Here is a 27,384-nt window from a genome sequence, read left to right on the forward strand (position 1 = left end):
TGTAACAATGGAAAGACATGTTGAGGTTGGGGAAAAAAGTCTGGAGAAGGTGGAATAGCTGCAGCAACAGAGGTGGAAGAGCTTTCACATGAAGCACCAGCCATAGAGGACGCGTTTAGAAATAAGTTTCAGGTGATCATAAATATGGACCTTAGTGCACTAAGCGTTGCAGAAAGGCACCTTACGACCCATTCGCTTGGTGTCTTCTAGCACCGGAAGGTGTCTTATGGAATAGCACTGCTTAGTAAATAGGAAGTGTGTATATTATAAAAAATATATATTTAAACAGTTACATAAAACGTTAATCTAAGTAGTTTCCAGCGATAGAACAGACAACTCAGTTTTTCCCTTTCCTAATCCCACTGTCTGGGCTGTCACTGGAGTCTCTGTTCATGGATAGTTTGTGGTTTGTTACCAATGTATTTAAATCCACAATACCTGTTATTCCTTTCACCAAACAGACAGTTACACATATTGAGATATAAAACCTGGCTGGACTATTAGTTTATTGCTAGACTAATGTTATAGTCTGTATTGCACATGGGTTTGAGGCGTCCTCCAAATAAATAACAGCTCTGTTGCTTCTTTACAATAACAAGTATTGCCATGTGCTTTCTGTTTTTAGAAGTACTGCTTCACATGACCTTCCTTTTACAGCCTAGACCTTCCTGCAACCAAAAAGTTATATACTGTATCACTCACATTCCACATACTGATGTTGGAAGTCACACAGACTGTACAAATCTACTCCAAGTAAGTCTGTGCTCTTCTGGCATAAATCAATTAAATCTAAAAACAGAGCCATACGGTACATTGAAAAAAGTCAATATGGTGATGTGTAAAAGGAAAAAAAAGATATGTTCAGAAATCGATATTCCTTCTCTTCTAGCTTGTTTAGCTGTGACAACTGTATTTAATAACTAAAGACAGGATCCATTATTTAATTATTTAGTGTTCTATTACCTTAAATGTTAGGAGTTGTGGAGAAAATGGCAATAAGTATAGCCATATGTGGAAGTGGATTGTGACTGGCTAAATCCATTGGTTTCTCCGTTTAATTAAAGCAGCAATTCTGCCTGTTCGTTTTTTTAACCCCTTTTTCTTGTTCAATAGGATGGGAGCCATGGGGGTGATCAAGAGCTCAACTGCACAGCTTGCAGGTCCAGGGACCGCCCCAGTTTCCAAAATACTTACTGATTTTAAATCTCTCTCCATGGGAAACAAAATGGCAGCTACATCTTGCAGGTCCCGCAGACCAATAGGAAGCCACACCTCCTACCTCAACATTTCAAACTCGCCACATCCTGAGCATTGCCATTGGGAGTTCTCTGAACCAGTGGTCAATCTAGGTTCCAAAGACCACAATTACCCAAAAGAGACGTTTTCAGAAAACCCTGTTGTAAGGTTAAAACTGTCTCCTGTCAGCTCTGTTCCCCTCAGGGATTGATAAGGTTAAAAACAGTATACGCTAGCCTTGCTATTTCTCAGAGACCATTGTAAATGGCTTTGAGAGCAGCTGTTTTGAGCCTGTCATATGCTTTTAAAGCAAGACTACCAGAAGACAGGACTGCCTTATAAGACACCATTATATATCTCTTGCTCAGCAGTTAAATGTTTTAAGATTTCCGGAAAAGGCAGTATGTAAAGGTTACATGTAAATTTAGATGTGTAATCCATATTTATAACAGATGACAACGTTTTTTTTGTCCCTGCCTTATGTATAAAAGCTGCTTTGTGAAACCTATTAAATCAGTTGTAAGAACTCAGCCATAGTCTCCTCTGAATTCTTACAGCTCCGGGCCCGTCTGCTATACTATTTGAAACTAAAAGCATATCCGTGCCATAGGAAGCTCCCGGGAGAAATTGTGTGTATGTGTGTGTGTTTTGCTTGCCCTAAGGACGACCTGATCACTAGGATCTTACACCTGTTTCATTATTTATTTATTTTTTTGCTTACTGAACTTCTGTACCGGCTGGACTTTTAAAAATTAAGAATAAGATTTTGCTTATTTAGCTCCTGTACCTTAGCTCTTTTAAACAAACCAAGAAAAGACTTTAAAAAAAAAGGATCAGTAGCCATAAACAATAAAGCTTCAATAAAATGCATTTTATTTACCAAAGTCTAGGATGGGGGTTATCTTCTATGAATTGAGAAGCATCTTCAATTCCAACTTTCTCAATCAGCGCGCGGCTGTCTCTAAGGGAACGTATTTCAAAGTTAATGATGTAATCTTTGTTAGGGTGGTCAGGATCCTGTAAATAAGGAGAATATTTCACTTACAAAGAGAAAAACACTTGTACATTGCTTTTTTACTCGTTGGCTGGTGCTTTCCACACTTTTGCACTCATAGAGTTAATAGAAAATGCATACCTTTAAAATTTCATCCAAAAGAACAGATTTGATTTCTAGGTCTTCAAAATTGCAAATATATCCAGATGTTTGAATAGGCTCCTAAAAAGTCACAAAAACAGCATTAACAAAATCTCTAGTACGGAGTTTCCGAATGTTTTCACATAAAAATGCTTTGTTTACCTCTGGATCCAAGTTTCTGAACACATACATTCTTGTTTTCTCCATCATGGCAAACAAGTCAGGGTTGTCATTGGCCCATTTCATGTCCCAAACATCTTTACGTTCACACTTAAGCTGCTCTCCAATCACTTGCTGCCCCGTGTCATCGGTGTATCGGGCTTCCAAATCAAAGAAGGTCAGAACCCCCGAAATGTCTATGATAGCGAGGCGACTGGACACACGTAGTGAGGAAGAGAGGAAGAGAGGAAGAAAAAATAAAAAATAAACTCCACATTTCTATTTTCTTTTCATTGTAAAATATGGAAAGTATTCTCCGTGGATTTGTTGGAAGTTGTGATAACTTTTAGTAGAGCAACAAGACCATTCTTTATAGATGTAACTATTCTATGCTTTCAAAATGTAAATTCTCTACGTAATGTGCACACATGGAAACCAAACCCTTTAGTGTCTTGTTACGTTAAAGATCAGGAATTGTATGAAGAGTTCCATCAATGTATCATATGTTTAAGTGTTGTCATGATTTTTACATATATCAAAGACACCTGTGGGGTTTTGAAATGTCTGTACAGTATAGGTTCATCAATAAAGAACATGCATGTTGCTAAATATCAAATTGTTCACTAAAATTTCGAGGTGTGCACTCAGAAGTAATATACAAATGCTATCTGCACAGTTTTCCCATCACTCCTTTGTCCAATCTACTTGTCTCAAATTTAGATCCTTATTCAGTAACCTTCGATAGCGCTGGATCTGCGTTATCGCTCAGCTAATAGGGCTTTCCGTATAACAGCGCCAATCTGGCTCTATCGCAACCTACTAAATAAGGGCCTCATTGTCTAATCTTTAAGACTTGTCTCATACTATTTCTCTGTTCACTCACCTCTCTGTAATGTTGAAAAACCCAAACAAACACGGTTTTACTGCATGAAACTGTCTGAGAGAAGCTCTCTGATTTAATAAAATCGTTAAGCAACATCACTCAGTTTGTTGTTAATGTGGCTGGTATTATTATACAAAGCCCAGAATACTTAAATAAATAACTTATCAGATGATGCAGATTTTGGCCAAGATGAGGTGTCCTTATGTAGCCGAAGAATCTGCCACTTTACAAAGTACAAGCACTGCTTATTACAAGTACTGACAAGGAGATATATGTACATATTTACCTGGAATTGCAATTCAAAGTCATTTGATATGCGCGACTGCTCAGCACATACTTTTGAACTAAGCCCACATTCGGTAAACTGTATCTTTGTAGCGTTCCAGATTCACGCCCCTTGAGAAGGAGGTGATAGAGGGGAAAAAAAATCAATGTTAGTTTAGAAAAACAATATAAATTACAAAAATGTGTATTTTCCTTAACGTTAAAGTCTTCTAACACAAGAATGTATCCGCTGCCCTCAGCACAAGATTACTTGGAGAACACAGCAACGAAGACGAAAGCAATAAAATCAGTAATACATCTATAAACAAACCTGTCTGGATTTTGTCTTGCACAAAGAGATTTAATGTTCAGAAAAATAAATACATAAAGAAAAGTAAGATACAAGCGATACCTTTAATAGCCAACTCATGGTAACAGCCCAGTTGGATTAATAGTACTCTAAGTAACAAGGGTACATTTACTTTGTTATAATCATCCTAATCATTTCATTGTGTGTTACTCCAGAATTGATACGGTAGATCTTGGGGAAAAAAATGTGAAAACACATTTGCTATTCTCATTTAATTCCACATATAAAATTTATTTTTACACCTCATTGCTGAAGCTTAATGAAAAATGTATGGAAAAGCACACCTCATAGCTAATCTTGCTTATAACTACAGAACCTCTTACACATGTACCTCTGGTAAAAGCAGCATACACAGCAAATTCTCCACTACCTAGTTAGGACACACTGAACTGAAACTCAATTCCATTTAGATATTATTTCTTGTAGTCCAAATTGCTGTTTGGTTTCCTTTTACTCCTCGTTAAAGGACTGCAGGTTCGAAACGCGTAGCAGGGCGGCACTACCCCTGTGGGTGATGTTATTTTGATTAATAAATTCTATTTTTTTAACCACCTGGCTCCCTGGCAGTGCGCTGCTGTTTCTCCTTTTTCTCTACATTGGTTTCCTTTTAAACCTAATTACACACTTTATCATTTTTCTCTTTTGGAAATATTATGATACAAAACTATTTGGATAGATACTGTAGCTCTGCTGTTTTAAGACATCTGTAATTTCTGTGAAAATCTTACATTTTAAATCCCAACAAGGTTGAGGCAATATTTAATCTATCCATAGTACTGTAGATATTTCTTGGCGCCCCCTAATAAAATGTTGAGTTGATCTGATATTTTAGGCGTTTTTCTGTTTCACCATAATTTCCTCGTAAGCCACTTGTCCAGCCTTTAATTATGCAAATTAGGTCTGTTCACTTGGAGCAGGTCATGTGATGTTTTAGCCCGATACAGTAGTTTGAAACTTAGCTTGGGGAACCATTGTAGGTGTTGCTTGCAGTTAAACATTTTCACACTAACACATGAACATTTTAAGTGTACCTAGCGTTAAACAGGAGGTGGACTTCTGTCTGCATGGAATCCAGCCTACAACCCCATCTTTCTTTACTATCACCATCCACTGACCCAAACAACCATGTCACAACTTCCAACTCTGTCCTTGGTTCCTCATTTGCCCAGTATGCTCCTCTTGTACGCAGACACTCAGAGCACTCTAACCCACAACCCTGCCTAAACACGAAGGCATGCTTTATGCGCTTTGTCACTTGTTTGACTGAACACATGTAGAGTAAATTACACTCTGGCAGAATGCTACAAATTCACTCTGTCCTGCTTTAACTCTGCTATTTTTCTTGCCAAACAGAGCTACTTCAACTGTTATAAACAGGCATAAATCCAATCCACGCCTTAGTCTTTGACACCCTTCTGCGACCTCCAGCGACATCATTCTTCACTCTTTCCATAGCACATAAAGATTTTGACGATTATTTCATGGGCAAGATGGAACCTAACCGCAGAGAAATCCCCAATGACCCTTCACTCCTAATTCTCCTTCTGCCTTTTCTCCAGATACAGAGGAAGAAGAGTCTCGGTTGCTCTTTGAAGCCTCGATCCCATTCTCTCCCACCTCCTGAAACCTCTCGTTTTTACCCTGGTTCCCATTATCACTGATGAGTTTAACACATCTATTTGTTCTTTTACATTTCTTTTTATGCATGCTATGTCTATCTTGCCTTTTGCTTCTAAACTTCTGGAACAAGTTGTTTCTTTACATATACTTCACTTTGCAAACTCCCATAACCTACTTGACACTACCATCAGGCTTTCGCATTGCATACTCAACACAAACTGGACTCGCCAATGTAGCTAATAACTCCCATATCGTCAAATTTCAAGGAAATTACTCCATTCTGATTCTTTTTGATCTCTCAGTTTACAATACTGTGGAACACTCTTCTCCTACACATTCTTCCCTCTCTTGGTATCCGTGGCACTGCTATCTCTTAGTTCTCTGTCTATCACCGCTCCTGCAGTGTATCTTTTGCCAACTCTACCTCTACGGCAATCTCTCTAGACGTACCTAAAAGCTCGGTTTTAGGTCCCCTACTCTTCTTTCTATATAAACTCTTGCTGGGTGACCCTATTGACTTCCTTTAGATTTAGCAATTATCTCTATACTGATGACACACAACTATACTTATCTACACCTGACAATACACCTGTAGTCCAGTCAAAACTTACAGTGCCTTTCAGCAACCTCAGCTTGGATCAACACTGCTAAGATATGCCCCTTCCTATGCTCCACAACCACTAATATACTAATGAATGCCCTTTTTCTCTTCCATATTGATTACTGTAACATTCTTTAATCTGACCTCCCTGCCTCACATCGCTCTCCTTTACAAATCATTCAAAATTATGCTGCATGAATAATCTACTGCTCTTCTACACGTGTCTGCTTCTGACCTCCTGAATGCCCTCTGCTGACTTCTTATTAATCTCCGTATAAAATTACAACATTCTCCTCCTTTCCTTTAAGGCTCTATATGTTTCTGAACCTCCATATATCTCTAGTCACCTCTTACGCTCAACCCGAGGGTGTCTCATCTTTGCACCTTTTACCTCTACAGCTCTCTCCCGCTTTAAACCTCTCACACTAATCTCTCCCTACCTATGGAACGCTCTTCCACTCAATATTCGTTGCAGCACCTTAACTTGCCGCATTCAAAGCCCAGCTCATTACATCATTTACACCTCTACAATTGACTTCAGATACCCTTTACATCACAGACTGCATTTTTAATAATGCACTTTTACTCCTATTTCTGTAAACCTCCCAACATATCACGAAGATTACAAACTCTGTGGGGCAGGGCCTCCCTTTGCCTCATGTTGTCATTTAACGGTCAAGCTTATTCCCATTGCTGGTACTTTATCTTGTATTCTCATTTTATAAAGTGCTGCGTAAACTGCGGCACTATATAAATAAAAGTATGCATTCATATATAACTTTTGGTAAATGGGTAATACTAATGTATAATGTTACATCCTTTTAAAGAATATCAGTTCCACTTACCACAATAAGCACCTTATCAGATGCATTTATACAACAGATAGGGTCTCTTGTTATCTGAAACACAATAAATAAGTACAAAACCTCAGTGAAGGTTAAACTCTAGCACACAGTTAAACATTTGCTGTCAATTAAGTTTGAAACATTTTGAAGGCCCCTCAAAAGGATATAAGCTTCAAAAAGGTGTGCTTGCTTCTCAGCTACCAACCAATAAATTAGGCAAAGGTATAATGCAGTCAGAAGGAAGTGGATTCCTCAGCAGTCTGGTAACAAAGTAATCTTAAAACATTATATACGCATTGTTTATTTCAAGTATTAGTTATTTATTGGATAACTAGGCTATAAAAATATTACTCAATTAAATAAAAATAGAAAAATAAAAATTGAAAGGGTGGGGGGTGGGGGGCACGAATGTTGTTACCATTAATTCCTTTTCTTCTATTTTCTATATGGTGCCATTACAAACTAATGTTTAAGCCTTGATTTCAGAGAATCAGTTCCCATTAGCCCTCTTCACATCTTGCGCTTTCATTTTCTAAAATTATCTTCTACTGCAGGAAACCGCACTGCCCATAATTGCCATGAACAAATAAATTATACCTTGTAAAGCATTTGTAAAAGAAAGTGCTCATAATTGCCTAGTCAAATAAATCAGCATATTTGACCATGAAGTCATAGATACAACCCAACTGAATTTCTTACAAGGCTTCGCACACCTTCCTTACTATTTTGGCTACGTGCCATTACAACCTGCACCTACCGCCAATGCTTTGGTGTAATCCAGCAAACCCTCCACAGATCCAGATGGAGTGTCATCAATGTGAAATATTCTGAAAGAAAATATTGAAAAAGAGTGCATCAAATAACTAAACTATTGCAATTAACATTTTATGGTACGAAAGAAGATAAATCCCAGCCATGATCATTTATTTCACAAACTAACCATTCTTCCGGTCATAGATACTCCTCACGTTTGAATCTTTGATAGAAAATGCAATACAACATTACTAAAGAGACCCCAAAAAACACTGGTATTAATAAAAAGAGACCCCAATAAACCCTGGTATTATATTTAGGTAGGACCATATAAGCAAAACTTCCAATACAACATGTTTAATATTGCAAATCATTTTAAGGGGTGAATAAGCCATTTAGTGCATAGGAGAGGGTTATTCACAATGCCTCACAAGCTGCAACATTTTACATTGTTTTTTGTTGGTTATATTTGTTATAAAATCCAATAGACAACAATAACAGTGAGAAATATGAAGCTTACTTTCTTAATGAGCTCAGTAGAACTGTTTAATAAATAATAATCACTGGGCAGGAAGGTGGCAGTGGGTGTTCAGGAAGTTGTATAGCAGCACGTATGCTGGTAAGTTGAACCGTACTTTGAAGACAACAACATAGCCGGCTAAAGTGGGAAAGGTATGTGCAAACATGCAAATGCAGCAGTCATGGCAAATAAGGGCTCATCTCCCAAATAAGGAATACAGCATCATAGCCCTCATCCTTCTTGACCGTGACAGCGTTAAGGAAGAAAGCATTAAGGCAGAGGATGGCAAGAATTCCTGCAGGTTAAACTAAAGGTTTCATTCAAACCCCAAATCTGGCTACCTAACACTGCAGAACTGGTGAAATGGCATTGCAAGAACTGGTAGACGAGCTTGAAAATATTAAATTGGATATTAGTGGCCTTAGTCAAATAAGAAGATGAAGGTCTCATTGAACTCAAAAGCAGACACGTATTATATTAGAAGACCAGAAAAAGGAAGAATCAGTGGAGTAGGTTTCATTGTTAATAAGAGACGCTGAGAAACAACACAGTGGAGTATGAATGCTCATTTGAAAGAGCAGCCAGAATCATCATTCGGTTGTCAAAAAGATACAGGCTTCACATTTTCCAAATGTATGCCCCAACATCAAATCACGCAGACAATTAAGTGGGAGACTTTTAGCATGAAATCAACCAACTTAAAGGAAATTGTCACTTCAAGTTTATTATTGGAGATTTCAATGCAAAGATTGGTGCCCAGCAGAAAGTCTAATACATTGATAATACAGCTCAACCCCGTTATAGCGCGATCCGCAACAACGCAGATCCGCTTATAAAGCGGTCTCAGAGTGCCTCCCGTTTAAAAAAATATTTATTTTTTGGGGCAAATTTTAACAACACATCACAGGCACCTTCTGTAAGATGGTTGGGACAGAGTTCACCAATAGCTAACACACACACACATAATTTAAGTAGGGTGAAAAGGTGACTAAAAACCCTACACCGTATAGCATATAGCAATATTACTTGTGAGCACATTCATATGTCTTAGACAGGTCTGCAACCCTGCTTTTCGCCATTATCACCCAGCATACAGTGCTTCCACTGCAGCAAGGGATTCTGGGAAATGACATGCACTGTATTCTGGGTGATAATGGCAAAAAAGCAGGGTTGCAGACCTGTCTAAGACATGTAAATGTGCTCACAAGTAATATTGCTATATGACATACATACATACATACATACATACATACATATCAGTTCATTGACTCAATCACCTAAGGTAAACTGATTAATTTCAGAAAAATAACGAAACATATACAAATCAGTGGATCATTAGAATACATTGATTACACTCTACCTGGCGTCCTAATTTCTACCTGAAAGCTCCAGTTAAATATGAATAACGTGCCAGTTATCTTACTGTCTGCATGTGTTACCTGAACTCTGAGAGCTGCAGATGCCGGGTAAGTCCTTGCAGAACCCCTGATCACGGTCACCATTTTGTTTAAAAAAAAATAATTTTTATCGCGATCCCGGTTATAAAGCGGTCTCATTCTGTGGCCCCCGTGCACCGCGTTATAACAGGGTTCCGCTGTATAAGGAACATTTACAATAATGCCACATTAGCCATTAGAATATATGAAGATACAAGCAAGATAAGGATAAGCAAGGGTGTGCGCGACAGGGAGACACCATGTCACCAAATCTTTTAGCAAGAAGTCCAGAAGACCTTCAGCAATAATTCATAGATCTTGCCGAAGTAAAAATGTGGGCCTCCATATGAATCTCAGCAAGACCAAAATGATGTTCAACAAAATGTGTAAACTCTATAGAGTTTAAAATAAATGAAATATAACTAGAAGTCAAAGACTATGGCTACCTTAGCCAGAAAGAATCAATAGATAACCTTTCAAATGAAAGCAACAAGAGAATGACGATGAGATGGAGCGCATTTGGAAGAAACAAGACAATCTTACAAGGGAACTCAAAGTAAAAGTGTTTGACCAGTGTAACCAGCTGTGCACACGTATGGATGTGAAACTTGGACCTTAAATGCAAAGATAATTCAAAGCTTCATGCTACTCAAAGTTTGGAGGGATGTATAATATGCTGGGTATTAACCAAAGAGACAGGAAAAAGAATGAATGAATTTGAAACCAAAGGCTTTCACATCATCACAAGGGTGAAAAAATACAAAACAGTGGGCCAGACATATTTCAAGAAGCAATGACCTTTGTTGGACTAGAATTGTTCTCAACTGGATTCCAAAAAGGTATTAAAAAACCAAGAGGATGACCAAAAGTATGAAGGGAGGATGATAGACAATTTGTTGGAGTAACATCGAAAAGTGAGGCTTGCAACCATAGTACCTGGAAGATTATCGGGGAGGCCTTCACCCAGCGTAACAAGGGCTGAACGTGTGTGTGTTTTTTTTTTTTTTTAAAGAAAAACATAAAACACAGTATTTAAATTGGACAGAATTGGTAAATACTCTGCTTTAGTTGTTAAATGCCATGTAATAAAAGTTATTAACTACTAGTACTATCATAACCATTTCAATCTCCATGGAAGGACCATGATTGAGCAGAGCTATCTCAAGCAAAAATACTGCTAATTATGTGGAGTTTGAGAGTACCTATTTTCACCCATTAGTGAAGGACTATCACAGAATATTTCACATACTTGGATACACAATAAATTACATAATATACGCAAGGCTTTTAATTTTCCATTTTCAAAACTGACCTCTTTTAGGTTATGTGATATATGTATGTTTAATGTCTCCATCAATTTAAAACCAGAGACATACAGTAACATAAAACACAGACAAAGCTCAGTGCACATCCAGTAAAAAAACTTATATACGGTACAGTGCCTAAATATACATGTATAAATAACTAATAAATAAATCTATTACAGAGTGCTTTTCCTGGTAATGTACAGGTTAATAAAAGCTTCAATCAGACTTAGAACTTTTGCAACTAATATTGACAGATTTATTATAAATCATTCTTCCTGGCAATGCACAGGTTATTAAGAATCTATATTAGTGTTAGGGACCCTTGAAACGTGGTCTGCCGTGCAGTTGGCTCAAGGGCTTACAACAATTTGGCCAAAATGTTAAACTAAAAGACCATTTTATTTATTAGTTATTTATACATGTATATTTAGGCACTGTACCGTATATAAGTTTTTTTGCTGGATGTGCACTGAGCTTTGTCTGTGTTTTATGTTATGTCTCTGGTTTTAAATATATATATTGCCATGCTCAGTAGCACTCCTCTGTGAAACTTATATGCTTATATATATGTTGTGGGTATTTTGGGGGTTCAATATGAGCTTGTAGGTGTTCTGTATGTTTTATAAAATGTCTCCATCAGCAAGAATTTGTATATCAAAAATAAAATAGAATTTTTTTTTTTTTTAAAAACTATAAAAAAAGACTAACCGTTCTCGCCCCTCTTTTCTTGTCCGTGCCACTTGATTAATCTCCATTGCTGTAAGCTTCTTTGCCACCCGATATTGCCATATGTAAAAGGCTTCCTTAGAAGCTGCTATAACATGGGTTTTGGTCATGGTCACGAACATGGGGACTGAGTGTAAAATAAAAAATAAATAAAGACACAATAAGAAAGACAATGATTTGCAAATCACGCTGGGTTGTAGAGTTATAGATGATTCTGAATAGTGGCAGGCTAGTGAATAGCAGGCTTATTGTCAAACAAATTGTGTAAATAGGATAATAATGCAACATTTTAAGTGTATAATGAATGCTTTTTGTCATTTGTTTTACCCACCACAACACCACTGTGTCCAGTTTGCAACCATCAACAAATTAAAATCTCAAAATATATTTAAGAAAAATTCGCTAAAATTTATTTCACAAAACCACAAAAACAGAGAACCACCCCCAACACAAAAACCAGTGCCCAATTAGTGGCTCCAATAAAGCACAGTTTTTGCTATCCAGTGGCTGTAAATGATTATTCCATAGTCTGTTTCCATCAGAGTCCTGCTAGCCGGCATGCAGGTTACACCCTCCACGTCCGGATGTACGACGCTCCCAGTTAGCTTCTCTCCGGATCACTCCCGCCTTAATGTCCATCCGACATCACCACGTTTCTCTTGGAGCACAAATTAACCCTACGTGTAAGTTACGCTAGTCGTAGTTTCCTTAGGGGGATTCCTTCTAGATGTATTACCCCTGACAAAGCTACGACTAGGATTAATGTGTGGCGGTTCTCCAAGTGAACGTGACGAGGTCGGACAGACGTTATGGCGGAAGTGATCCTGAGAGAAGCAGACTGGGAGCGGCGTACATGCGGACACTGAGGGTAACCTTCATACTGGCTGACACCAATGGAAACAGACTCCCAGGCATAATTATTGCTTTTAAAATGTGTCCTATACTAACATTTTGTTGCGTTTGTCCCATTTTCTTTTCATTTTATGTGAGGATCCCCTAGAGGGATCTGAAAGAGCCAGAAAACTCAAGCTCCAAGGACTGAGCAAGCGACTGAAGAATGTTGTAAGATTTTTTGTATCTGTTTTCTATATATTCACATATATATGTATGTTATATTTTATAGGCTATAACTCCTTTTGTGGAAGGTTTTGAGTTGAGCACTTTTATATATGATTTTGATATACATCAAAATTGCAGTAATAATTCAATAGGTGCAATATTCTGCCAAAATCCCGATGCAAGCATTACCACGGCAGTTCATAATGCGTTAATGACCCCGCAATCATATTTCTGTCATAGGCTTCTATAATAACTATTAATACAGAAGCCTATGATATAAATAACATTAACCTGTTTGATGCCTGTGGTTGGCAAGGTAGACCATGGGCACCAAAGAGGTCAATACATTTAAAGACATGCACCATGTCTGGGGGAATGGCCAAAAGTTATGCTTTCGGGCTGATGGCCCATAGCCAGATCTCCACCCCCGGCCGCTCTCCTTTTGTTCCCTGCACCACTCCTCCCCCTCCAGTCCCAGCACTAACCAGTTTTCTAGACATGCGGGTTGCACAAACGGTTTGTCAGACCCACATGTCCAGAGACCATGTCTATGCTTTACAATATGCACAAAACATAATTTTATGCTTTAGGTTCATTTATACACACAGTAATAAGAGGATTACAATTACAGGATATGCAAGGGGTTACCGTGTATATTAAAATGGGGTTGCTCCAGGGTCTGGTGGCCAGATCAGCCCCAGGAAAGGACGGGCAGGGCTTAATCTTTATTATGCTGGTCCCTGGGCCCCTTTCCATCACACACGTTTAAAAAAAATAATCACATTCAAAATACATACAGTATGAAACAAAAAAACACATTGATTGTCACTGTGGATAACTAGGCCCTTTCAATGGGGAGCCTAGATTGCAGCATTGGCAATACATGGTAAGGTTGAATACAAAACACTATTAAAATACATTTAATAACCCCCTTCAATATCTTAGTGGCTAACCGCTAAGGTAATGAAGGGGTTAACCCCTCCCACCAGGAGGCCTAACCACCCACCTCAGGCAAATACAAAACAATGGGGAGGATGGCCTTCACCCAGGCAGAGGTAAGTAACATTTATTTTTTTAGGGTGTCCATTGATAGGCAATATGCCTATCTACATACCCGATTATGGATTTAATGGCTTAGGATTTATTATAAAGTATATTTTGTAATGTTTATTTTTATGCTTCCAATGGCCAAATGTTGCCCCAGGAGGGTTGATAGGCCCATTGAGAGGGCTCAGGTAGCTGCAGTGACAATCAATGGCTTGATGTGTAATATGTATTATTCATGTTATTGTTTGTTAAAACGTGTATTGAGACCACCATCAGACACATTTGGCTAATAGGGATCTTGGGCATTAGTCTAGCCATGCAATGCAATGCTTTACTAGCCACAAAAGGTGGGAAAGGGGGATATGTAGTGTGGTTTTATATTAACCCCTTTGTAGCCCTTTGTGGTGAGCTTGTCATGGAAACCCATAACTAATTGACCCGTAGGCTACTCAGGGGTTAATATTTACAGTAATATAACTATTTTATCATCTATTTTAGGTTGGTTTAGCTTATCTGGCCTATGTATAGATACCATCAGATCAAGCGACAGCGACTAGCCTTAATGAATATAGAACATGTCACCACTAATTGAAGTGTTGGCAACCGTAACACAGACCAAGCGAAACGGGAGACCTTCTGGATTCATAAGTTAAGAACTTTGGCACCAGAGGGTCTGAATGTTGATTTTAATATAGGAGCATTTATAGGAGAATAAGTTTCCCTTTTCTGTAGTCTGCTTTTATTTTATTTCATTTGGGTTCCCAATGTGTCTTTCTGATAAATGTTTATTTACTTCTTTCATTGATTAGATGTCTGTCTTTACTGTAGGTAATCGTTATCATCGATGACATATAATTATTATATATTTAGTATTGCATATATTATGAGCCATAGTCTCTGTTTTTACATAATATTACAAATAGATTTATGTTTTATTTTTTTTTGTATTTGTTAAGATTATATGACTTTATCTGGTATTTTAGAGAGATTATTCATATGTTTTTACTGTCCGGTTCCCTATAAATGCATTTTGTCCTGTATGTCATTAGTCCCATACCAGAATTTTAATTACTTTGTATAAAGTTTCTGTTCAAATTATTAGTGATTAGATATGTATTATACTCCACATTTCAATTGTCAGCCATATGCAAATGTTGAATCAATACTAATAGAATAAGACCATTAGGGTATTTAAGGCCATATAGTTTACATCACAGATTACAACTACTGACGAAGCCATTGGCGAAACGCGTTGAGTTGATTTCTGGAGACATTCTGTGGAGAAAGAGGCAGGTCTAACGGAGGTTCCTGTATCCGGAAATCACTTACCGGAAGTGACATGGACGCTTTACGAGGAACGCCTAGACCAGCGTGGGTGGTGGGGAGATCGCCGATACTCATCCTCTCCCCATCTACCCTTCTCAGAACTTAATCTGAAATGTCTTGGAGTGTAAGTGCGCACACTGTTCCGTTTTAATATAAATTACCTGGTTTATCTGCACTATTGACCTCTACTTTCTTTCACTTTGAGATAACCTAAATCACTGGAAAACAAGATTTAACCTGTTCTTTGCTGCGATGGATACATTTTCTAGTATTTAAACACACGTGTCATTTCTAGATGCGATCACTCACCACCTTCCCATTTGGGGGAATATCCATGTTTAAAAGGGATATGAAGCTAAAAAAACGTGACTGCTCATGTGCTTGTCTTTACACCGAATCCTTGTCTGCAGTTTAACCAACTACCGTATGACATGTGACAACAGGGTGAGTGAAGCAGGTGTTGGGGGATCCGATAGCTCTGATGTTCTTGTCTTTTAAATGATAACTGTGTATTTTACAGATGTGAAAGTGTAAAAACAAATTAATAAAAAATAAATAAAAAAACATTATTGAAATACTTTTGTTTGGGGCAAAGCAAAATATGGATTTTAAGTTCTACTAATAACCAAAGGAATAAATTGCTCCCCAGCATGCAGGAGAGAACAACAAATACTGAAATGTTTACATTCCAGAATGTTACACAAGCTTATTTCCCCATGTCTGCTAAGAAGCTTCAGTAGCTGGCAACTCCAAGTTAACAAGGAATTTTGCATTAGGAGTGTAAAATAGACAAATGTTAAACATTTGGCTGTGTTTACCACGAACCAATGAAAGGCCCATTTGTTAGAATTACTGGTATAACTATAAGACTCTTTTGGGTGTCCAAGAATGTACATACAGCCGTTATTTATCATCTGCGTAAGGTGAAGGCTTTCATGTCTAACTTCTCACATCTGAAAGACTGGTACTATTTCAGAGCATTATGCAGTAACATATTCCCCTGTGAAAAACTAAATGTCAATGCAAAATGTTGATTTATTACAAATAAACTTCTGGTTCATACACTGTGCAGTACTTACAGTATATAAAGTTATGCAATGATCAGTTGTGTGTTTCTAACTCCCTCTAAGCGTGATACGGTACTGCTTATATATTACATTCTGTAACCTTACCACAACCTTGAACAATAGATTCTAAACATACTTTTTTTATTTAATCAATCTTATATGATGGCATTTTTTAGTTAGGTGTAGGGTTGCCAGGTAGCTTCTCAAACAATACTGGACACAACGGTGAAAATGCGGTGGGGAGGTATGTTATTTATAAATTCTCAGACCGTTATGTAATGTTTTCTAAATTTCACTGCACGTGTGTACCAATATGCACCATTTCAGATTATATTTCGTAAAAAAATTCTGGGGAGGGGTTTGAGGATTGAGCGCCCTCCTAGCATTTTTTTCAAAATACAATATGAAATAGTGCAAATTGGTGCACACGTCGCGTGAAATTTAGAAACAAAATGATATAACGGATCAGATCATTTATAAATAACATACCTGCAGTCATACATGGCGAGTTATACTGATCTTAATGCTCCTCTCCCACTACTTCCAAGATTGTTGCAAACCCCCTCATCCTCTCCCCCCCTAATCCTCTCACACCATCACCCTCCTCCTCCTCCTTCCTCACCTTCAACCCCTTCCTCACCTCCACCCCCCCTCCTTCCTCACCACCACCCCCTCCTTCTTCCTCCTCACCACCTCATCATCCTCCTTTTTCATCCTCTCCCCCTCCTGGTATCTTATCTGTGGTGGCAAGGACAGAATGCAACTCTTCTCTCCTCTCCCACATGCAAAGCTGGCAGAAAACTACACTTCTCAGCATGCAAATGGCGGAGCTGTGCATGACGTTGAGCCCTCCCATTGGTTAGTCTTCTCCTTGGCTGGGAGGGATGACGCCCGTTTCCCTGGTTACTAGACGCTGCAGCCTGCTAATGAATCGGAGGTAAGAGTGGGGGCGCTGCACCCGGCCACCCTTCACACTACCGCTGCCCTCACATCCAGAGGGGAAATACCGGACATATACATGTCCGGTATCACCTGTCATTTTTTTTCACGGACATATCTGCAAAATACTGGTCTGTCCGGTTCAAAACCGGACACCTGGCAACCCTAGTTAGGTGCCGTTATTTTTTTACATGCATACTACTTTACAGTAGTGTACCTCAACGTCAGATTTATGTTATCAATAATATTAAATCCAACAACAATATACCTACGTCCTTATCAAAATCGATACCATATAAATACATTGCATTAAAATCAGGAAGAATAGAATACTTTATTTCCTCAATTAGGCCCCTGCTACATATGCCATTACTGTGTTGTGTTTAAAGAGACAGGCTCATTTAAAAAATAACTGCAATTAAATAGGAAGCGAGAATTTCCCTTTCTCATATCTTACCAATGTCAATGTACTTTGAATCCAAGGGAGTTCCAATAGAATTGCACAAAACCAGCACATACTAAAAGAAAATACAGCAAATATTAGTATATGTAAAAAAGAAAATCAAGAAAGTAGTTTGTTGTTTCCACAAAAAACACTAACACACAGATAGATAGCGAAGACATTGGCCTCTTATTAACCCCTTTGATTTCAGAGGCCTAAGCAACACATTGTTTCTCCCCTCTGACAGTGAAAGGGTTAATGTCAGAGGAAAACTAGGGAATATGCCTACATTTTATTCATCAAATGATGTACGTAGCAGGTTTTCTACATAACTAAAACTGTCTGCCAAAGAAATGAAATGTCCATAGAGCCATGGGCTCTATGTCTAAAAAGGCAAAATGAAAGGGCAAAGTCGCTTTTTTATTGCAAATCTACCTGCGCCCATATATGAATCTTTTGTTGTGCCATTTACGGGTATGTTTACACCTGTCTGTGACGAGGGTTTTATAAAACAAGTGGGAGGAGTTAGGGGGAGATCACATTAGCATATTGGTGCGGGTCCGTGCATTAAGAAATCAGCGGCTTGCATTACTTTTCGCGACAGCTTTCCGCTTTGGTTTTCTCTGTCACGTTAAAGGTGACGCGTCTCTTTTTAAACACAGAATATTAGTGCAGCATGCGGCAAATTCCACAAATACGCTTAATAAATATGTTGCTTTTCAGACTGGAAAAAAAAAAATATGTCTTTTTACGCAAATGAACTTTGATATAGAGACACCAGTGTCATTTACACCTCACAATAATATGGAATTGATGCCATAGTAGCACATTTCTGCGTGGATACAGGCTACCAATATGTACTGTACTACTAATAAACAACTTTATTTCATATAGAGCTTTTCTCCCAATGAGACTCAAAGCGCTTCACAATTACAGAATAGTGTGCGGTACACAGCATTGTACATAGGATTTTTACAGTCTTCAATCTTTGTTTTTGGTGCCTGAGGGAGATAAAGTGAGTTGTCCAAGGTTACAAGGAGCTGGCACCGGGATTTGAACCAGGCTCAGACTTCATACTCAGTGCCACTCCTGCAGCCAAAATAAGTCTGAAGCAAGTCTGAGTGTTGGGTATGAAATGACAGAATGATGGGTACTTTGTGACATTCTAGGGCTGCCAAATTGGAAATAACCTACTGATGTGTGTCAACCATCATGTGGTATTTACATTACATTTTAGATACTGTATTGTTAGTAAATATAACATTCCTACAATGTTCCTCAGTAAATAACAGATTCAATGAAACATTGCAAACCAAGGCAATCTATTAGTGCAGCGTTTAAATTCTCTGCACTTGTTGTGAAACTTTCACAAAATTATTCTGATAAATCAATTACCACCGTTAGTAAATCTGGCACTTAGAGCGAATCATGACATCAATTATTGGTGCTTATTTGGATCCGCACAGATCGGCTGGTTGCTTTCTGGTCCTCGGATTTCAGTGGATCAATTTCAAAAATGGCGATTCGTCTTTTGCGGATTTATTTATTTTAACACCGACAATCCATCCGCGGATTTCGCTGACAGATTGTAAGAGTCCAATCAGCGGATTGCAGAATCAGCGGAATGTATTGTTACAGTTCTCTAGCGGGTTGTATCCATTGGCGGTTCTGGATTAAAATACGCTGACAGATGGTTACAGTTTCAACCATCCGTCGGCGGATTTAAACGGCGGAATGAATTTATAATGGCAAATTCGGAAAAATCCAGGCAACGGATTTGGACAGCTTCGCTCATCCCTAGTAGTCACTGTGTGTTGCATACCTATTGAAAACTCACTAGGAGTAGAACAAATTAAAACTTTGCTTTACATCCAATTCCAAAAGTCAAATGGCATCATCTTTACGCCATTTTTTGAAAATGTAGGGAATATTTTTACTGAAATGCAAAATAGATAACGTTTCTAAAATACCTACAGAGTTTTGCTAATTGTTCTGAATGCATTTTGCAAACCCCAGGCTAACAAATACATGGGAGAATACCCAGCACCTGTCAAGTTGTAATATCAACCCACAAAACAAAAACAAAATGTGGATTGTTACCGTAGCACCACTTGTCTCGGTTTCATTGTCATCCTATAAAGAGCAAATAGGAAGAAAGAATCACAACTCTATACATTTACTCTCTGTAGAAATTGACTCCATTACTCCTTCAAGAACAGAGAATCCTACAAACATGTTCTCCATTGTAAAAAGAGTATGCTTGTTTTGGTTTATTCAACACTCATTACTTATAAAGACAGTTCAAGAAAACTATTTTTGAATTTCATCGCCAAGTTATAGCTATTGAGCCAAAAAGAACAAAACAGTTATAATAAGTGGCTTTCTGGCTCTGTATTGGACCCAGCTTGGAAGTATCAGCTATATAATACAGCAGGTAAAAGCTTTAAGTGTACTTTGGAACAGAGAAGAGACAAAAGGACGACACATTAGTGCAGATTTGCTGCACACCCCACTAGTCGGGACTGTTTATGCACATAGAAACATGTGAGACAAGCTTGCACTATGTGGGATGTGTTAAGCGTTTTTTGTATTATGATTTTTTGTCAGTCTTTTTACTCGCAATACCCCAAGTTTAAACACAGGATGTTACACGGCATGTTGGGCAATATAAGTCTATTTTTGTATGGCATTAATAATTCAAGGCATAGAAACTCCTCTTTTCCAAGTTCTCATTTTAGCTGTCACATAGATGAAATTCTGGGAGGGGAACGTCTGTCTGGCTCTTTATACTGCTAGTAAAAAATTCTAGTAGAGTCCGATTTGCTATTTCTACAGAGATTATAGCCCGTATTAAGTGGTGCTATGCTAGAATAAGTTTTCTGGCCCCAGAAGACACCAAAAAGCCCATTCAATCAAATAACTCATATGCACCGATGTTGGCCTCTTGCAGACGCACTTACAAGAACACACTCCTCCTGTCTCTGTATTTTCTTCCTATTAAACCCTTAGATTGTAAGCTCTTCGGTGCAGGGACTCCTTTTCCTAATGTTACTTTTATGTCTGAAGCGCTTATTCCCATCATGTGTTATATTATTATGTTACGTGTATTACTGCTGTGATGCTGTGAAGCTCTATGTACATGACTGGCGCTATATAAATAAAGATATACATACAAGAAGAGAAGAAAGCGCCCGATCCTAGTGTATTATGATAAGATACAAAATTTAATGTTCCAATAAAACTCCAACAAATGCGCACTCACAAACATAAAAAGTATTAAAGCATGTAATGAGTAATACTCATTCGCCAGACGCTGGAAACTGCTGCTCCGCTCACACGTCCTACTCCCACAAGTTGTATGGCACCTCTGGGCTACCGTCCAGCAGGAGCTCCAGAAAGTATGCAGCTACTACTGTTCTCAAACGGAAACAAACTGTAGTGAACAGAGGTTGATGAAATCACCTAAGTGTGAAGAAACGCGTAGGGATACTAGTCTAACTAGTGACAGTCACTGCACCAGACCTTTTTTATATCTGGGACTTTCATTCAGACTCTGGGACGCTGCCCCGCGCTGATGCGCTGTGTTCTGGGACTTTGGGACGCCACCTCAGGATGACACACTGGCGATTTGGTTCCCTTGGTCCTATCATCTCCCTGCCTCCTATCCGGAACCTCTGTTCACTACAGTTTGTTTCCGTCTGAGAACAGGAGTAGCTGCATACTCTCTGGAGCTCCTGCTGGACGGTAGCCCAGAGGTGCCATACAACTTGTGGGAGTAGGACGTGTGAGCGGAGCAGCAGTTTCCAGCATCTGGTGAATGAGTATTACTCATTACATGCTTTAATACTTTTTATGTTTGTGAGTGTGCATTTGTTGGAACATTAAATTTTGTATCTTATCATAATACACTAGGATCGGGCGCTTTCATCTCTTCTTGTTTTCTAGATCCAGTGGGAGGTCGTTGTTCCTTTCAGAAAGCTGCCAGTATCCTACATAGAGGGCCACCATCCATTCCTTCCATCCTGACAGGACTTTTTCATCACATGGTTTTTGTGGACTCTATTTTTCACTTAATCATTTGTGATTTTTACATTTTTTATTCACAGTTTTTCCCTATACTCCTCTATGCTCACTCATTCTTTTTTCTTTTTCATTTTTCTTATATATGCATGTTTATATGTTTTATTTAGAATAGTCACTGGTAATACTAGTTTATGTTATTGATTTAGTTTTATTTTTATATATTTTTATTTTTTGGTATTATATTGCTAGAGCATCATTTTCTGGTATATATTAGGTTTTTTAAAATATTTTTTTATTATTTTTCATATTTTATATATTTTTGAAAATACAGTTAAGTTTGCACATTATTGCAGATAGATACCTAAAGCGCAGTCTTTATTTGTTTATTTGTAAAGATATACATACATACATATTTGGGCTGTGCAGATATCCGAAAAACCTGACCGGTTGATGGCCCTCGAGGACTGGAGTTGCCCCGCCCCCCTGCTTTAAGCTAAATGTGCTACTGAACGCAAAAATGGAGAAAAATATTTACCTGAGGATGGTTTTCATCTGCCTTGGTTGCTAAAATGCAGAAATCCCCACACGTAGTAACAGAAATCAGACTCTTGACGTATTTTACAAACTTCTCGTTGTTTTTTGTGTCCCAGAAGACAACACAGTACTCTGGACGATCCGGTCTCGTATAAGCGTAGACCACCGTGTTGGAACAATAGCCCCACTGCCAAGTAGGTAAGCAAGAACATTATAGTATGTAATTAGTTTATTCTTAGTGCTAAGGACAAACATCAAAAGGCATTTTAACACCCCTGAAAACCAACATATTGCATCCAACAAACTCTCCAACAGAAACGAAGGTCATTGGGACGCCCTGAAGTTCTAATAAGCAGCAACAGTGTCTTCTGAGCTTATTATTACTGTGATTTTTAAATTACCTCAGTTATCTTAATCAGAATATAGAGCAGGCTTTGAACAAAGGAACCTGACCTGTAAGCAGAGGGGATTGACTAAATTGTTGCCAATGTTTTACCAGTGGTATTGGACTATTACGATCCTTTCCATCACTTACCACACCGCTAACATTGGTCAAACCGAGCAACTTCTTTGTAAACCATATCTGTGATTATACTTACTATATAGATGTTGTTCTACAAACAAACACAGTCTGCCTCTACTGGAGGATCACTGCAATTTTAAAGCAGCAATCCCATCTGAATTTTTTCAATTCAGACCTGAAATGGGCAAGGGGGTGATGGCGCTGTCATCAGTGGCCCCCTGACATCCGGTTTCAGAGATATATTCGTAGTCTTTGTGTGCCAGTTTTTACACAAAGAAACAGCAAATATGGAGGGGAACTACAAGCATGGGCCACCAATAGAAAGCCGTGTTGACAACATCTCTCGATGATGACGCAGGTTTTCTATTGGTCACTGGCGAGAGCTTTGAGCCCAGCGGCCATATTGTTTCCACAGCTGGTCCACCACGGGCTCCGTAACTCCTGTACCAGGGGTAAAATGAAAACTAACTAAAAATATACCTTGTATTGGTGGTTTAAACCCTGTAATTGAACGCCTATCCACATGGCTTCACAGGACCACAGCAAAACGGATTATACTGTGGTCGGTGATGGTTATACACAGTCAGGATAGATCTGTAGCACACATGTGGCTTTATCTTCTTACCTTATAAACTGGCCTAATATTTGCAAAGTATATGAATGAATCCACAGCCAGTCCAATCCTCAATCCTCCCCCTTCCCATGACACTGCAGCCATCTGTTTGCCGGGAACCTTCAATGTACGCAGGTGCTAAAAAGGAAAAAAAAAAACGTTAATTAATAAAGAATGACATATAAACAGACAGCCTGAACAATATCTATATATTCTTAAGGTATATAAAAGGTATACCCAGTGGCTTAGCTAGACATGCGTGGGCTCCTGGGCAAAAAAAATAAAATTTCAGGGCCCCATTATAAGTGAACATATTAGGAGACTGCACCGAATTCACGGGCAGCACTGCGTTCCGTTTGTTGGGGGTCGGATAGCACGTTTTGTTGATACCTTTATCTGCAGATAAAGGTATCTGGCTCCTAAGGCTGGAATTCTGGTCCCTGCGCGGCCGCGTGCGAATGAGAGCGCCGCCACGCACACACCTGGAGCCCAAGCGATTTTTGAACTTGGCTGCAAAAGATTGTAGACGCGTTACGGGGGCGGACGCGTCACAAAGCTGGTTCGCCCTCATTGGCTGAACCAGCGCACATGCGCCGACGTCACGCGACAGCCGCCTGAAAACACAGATTTCTTGAATGCTGAGAATGCTGCCGCTTCAACGCGCTACTTTGCCGGCAGTTGCGCAGGCACTGGGGTGGCTCCCATAACAAAATACAGCAGAGTGCTTGCCGGGCGCGCGCACGCAGTGACGTCGGCACCATAATCCCAGCCTAAGAGTTAGAACTAGAAGCCTCGTCTATTAGACATAGTGTCACAGTGTTGATACACTACCTAAATGGACTAACCATCCAGTTCTGTTGTGACCTGTAGGAGATTTGCTCCCCTCCGAGAGATAGCCATTTATACTGACTCCTGTCAATACAGGTTGTCACATCTTCAATTATGGCTATCTCCATGACGATATGACGAGAAGGGACAGAGACATCGTATCAGAATTATAAGGAATGTAACAAAAATTGCAAAAGGGCAATCAAATTACAAAAATGGATAATGAAAAAAGGATTGCAAAAGAAAGTAAGGTCAACCCTAAAAAGTTCTTTAAGTATCTTAATAACAAAAAAATGAGAAAAGAAAATATAGGACCCTTTCAGTATGAGATGGTTAGGCAGATTATTGGAGATAAGGAAAAAGCTGAGGTATTAAACAAATTCTTTGCCTCTGTGTTTACCAGGGAAGAATCAAGTTCAAAAGTAGTGCCGCAGGAGGAAGCCACAACCTCCATATTAATGAACAATTGGTTAACTGAGGAAGAAGTTCATAAGCAACTTTAAAAAATTAAAGTAAATAAGGCACCTGGCCCCGATGGCATACATCCAAGAGTTCTCAAGGAGTTAAGCTCATTAATAGCAAAACCATTATATTTAATATTCAAGGACTCAATTTACACAGGCTCAGTACCACAAGATTGGCGTAAAGCAGATGTGGTGCCTATATTTAACAAGGGAGCTAGATCACAACCGGGAAATTACAGACCTGTAAGCCTGACTTCAATAGTAGGGAAACTACTTGAAGGTTTAATACGGGATAATATTCAGGAATACCTATTGGAAAACAAAATTATTAGTAATAGTCAGCATGGATTTATGAAGGATAGATCTTGCCAAACTAACCTTATTTGTTTCTTTGAGGAGGTAAGTAGGAATTTAGACCAGGGTAATGCAGTTGATGTGGTCTACTTAGATTTTGCAAAGGCTTTTGATACGGTTTCACACAAGAGGTTGGTGTACAAAATAAAGAAAATTGGACTCAGTAATAATATATGCGCCTGGATTGAAAACTGGTTAAAGGACAGACAACAGAGAGTTGTCATAAATGGAACTTTTTCAGGTTGGGCTAAAGTCGTGAGTGGAGTACCTCAGGGATCGGAACTGGGACCCCTGCTTTTTAACTTTTTCTTAATGACCTTGAGGTTGGGATCGAGAGCAAAGTCTCCATCTTTGCTGATGATACTAAATTGTGTAGGTAATAGAATCAGAGCAGGATGTAATTTCTCTTCAGAAGGACTTGGAGAGACTGGAAACGTGGGCAGGTAAATGGCAGATGAGGTTTAATACAGATAAATGTAAGGTTATGCATTCGGGATGCAAGAATAAGAAGGCGACTTACAAATTAAATGGAGATATATTGGGGGAATCCTTGATGGAGAAGGATTTAGGAGTGCTTGTAGACAGCAGGCTTAGCAATAGTGCCCAATGTCATGCAGTAGCTGCAAAGGCAAACAAGATCTTATCTTGCATCAAACGGGCAATGGATGGAAGGGAAGTAAACATAATTATGCCCCTTTACAAAGCATTAGTAAGACCACACCTTGAATATGGAGTACAATTTTGGGCACCAATCCTAAGAAAAGACATTATGGAACTAGAGAGAGTGCAGAGAAGAGCCACCAAATTAATAAAGGGGGGTGGACATTCTAACTTATGAGGAGAGGCTAGCTAAATTAGATTTATTTACATTAGAAAAGAGGCGTCTAAGAGGGGATATGATAACTATATACAAATATATTCAGAGACAATACAAGGAGCTTTCAAAAGAACTATTCATCCCACGGGTAGTACAAAGGACTCGGGGTTATCCCTTAAGGTTGGAGAAAAGGAAATTTCACCAGCAACAAAAGAAAGGGTTCTTTACAGTAAGGGCAGTTAAAATGTGGAATTCATTACCCATGGAGACTGTGATTGCAGATACAATAGATTTGTTCAAAAAAAAGGTTGGACATCTTTTTAGATGGGAAAGGTATACAGGGATATACCAAATAAGTATACATGTGAAGGATGTTGATCCAGGGATTAATCCGATTGCCAATTCTTGGAGTCAGGAAGGAATTAATTTTTCCCCTTAATGGGGTTTTTTGTTTGCCTTCCTCTGGATTAATAAGTAAGTATAGATATAGGATAAAGTATCTGTTGTCTAAATTTAGCATAGGTTGAACTTGATGGACCTATGTCTTTTTTCAACCTTATCTACTATGTAATATGTAACTATGATATACAACTTCGGTAGTGGCCAATATACCAGTATTTACTCCAGCCCGATTTCTACATCGGGGCCAGGCTCCTCCCATTTTATTCACTTAACTTGCTACCCTCATCAGCAACTAAAGTGTTAAAGATTTCTTTTCCAAGACTGTTAGGACTACACCTGACTCCGTACCGATATTACCGATACCGATATTAAAGTGGTATCCATGTGTATTCTGCCTTCCACTGCCTGGCAGATCAGATTGACCCCCTGCTTTCAAATACGTATGTAGCTTTGAGATATCATTTGACAGGCTACTGTATTATGCCTTTTTTGGCAATCGATTTAGCTAAATTCACAACAAACAAAAAAAGAGAGAGCACACCCACCTTTATTCACTTAAAATTTTAAAAATAAGTTTGCATTTTGTTTCTTCACTTTAGTTAAGACCTACGATCCACTACGTTCCCCTGAAGAGCCAATAGCGGACTATTCTGAAAGGACAGACCTTCGTCTCCGGTGCGGGACTGGAACCAGAAAGGGATTGTGGGGTAGAGAAGGGTGGGGAGAAGAGAAGTGGCCAGCAGGGCCGCTGACAGGGGAGGGAGAGAAAACTGATCCAAGTCCAATGGATATACATTTTGGATTTAATGCCGGTGTTTTGTATTTCTTCCCTGTTTCAACGTTTAATCTCTTGTGGATCCCCAAGAACGCGGGTCCCCAGGCAATAGCTACGCCCCTGGGCATACTTAAAACTGTGCAGAGACCAAAGCTCAAAAATATACCGACTAAGTTCACCAAAGGAAACTATATTGCCCGCCAGAGCCCTAATATACGTTATCTTTCTATATTAGATTGAAGTAGCAATAACCAATGACAACACTTTGCATGGCAATTGAGTGGCTCATTTTATTTCTTCAATGAATCTTTCAAGG

General features: G+C 38.8%; 1 protein-coding gene across 2 annotated transcripts in view; it reads right to left on the bottom strand.

Annotated features, from left to right (window-relative positions):
• The window catches only part of WDR35 (WD repeat domain 35), a 76,919-nt gene that overhangs the window by 17,078 nt on the left and 32,457 nt on the right, over window positions 1-27,384 (bottom strand). The window contains exons 9-19 of one of the 2 annotated variants that reach the window (XM_075598427.1): window positions 23,441-23,566; window positions 22,294-22,479; window positions 19,836-19,868; window positions 17,751-17,811; window positions 11,838-11,982; window positions 7,871-7,940; window positions 7,114-7,167; window positions 3,700-3,809; window positions 2,534-2,744; window positions 2,372-2,452; window positions 2,117-2,253 (exon numbers count right to left, since the gene is read on the bottom strand). In XM_075598427.1, coding sequence (XP_075454542.1) covers window positions 2,117-2,253; window positions 2,372-2,452; window positions 2,534-2,744; window positions 3,700-3,809; window positions 7,114-7,167; window positions 7,871-7,940; window positions 11,838-11,982; window positions 17,751-17,811; window positions 19,836-19,868; window positions 22,294-22,479; window positions 23,441-23,566 — 1,214 coding nt within the window. The remainder of the gene's footprint in view (window positions 1-2,116; window positions 2,254-2,371; window positions 2,453-2,533; window positions 2,745-3,699; window positions 3,810-7,113; window positions 7,168-7,870; window positions 7,941-11,837; window positions 11,983-17,750; window positions 17,812-19,835; window positions 19,869-22,293; window positions 22,480-23,440; window positions 23,567-27,384) is intronic. The other variant, XM_075598428.1, reaches the window with a different exon arrangement.

Source organism: Ascaphus truei, chromosome 4, assembly GCF_040206685.1.
Source record: "Ascaphus truei isolate aAscTru1 chromosome 4, aAscTru1.hap1, whole genome shotgun sequence".
In the NCBI taxonomy this organism is placed as follows: domain Eukaryota; kingdom Metazoa; phylum Chordata; class Amphibia; order Anura; family Ascaphidae; genus Ascaphus; species Ascaphus truei.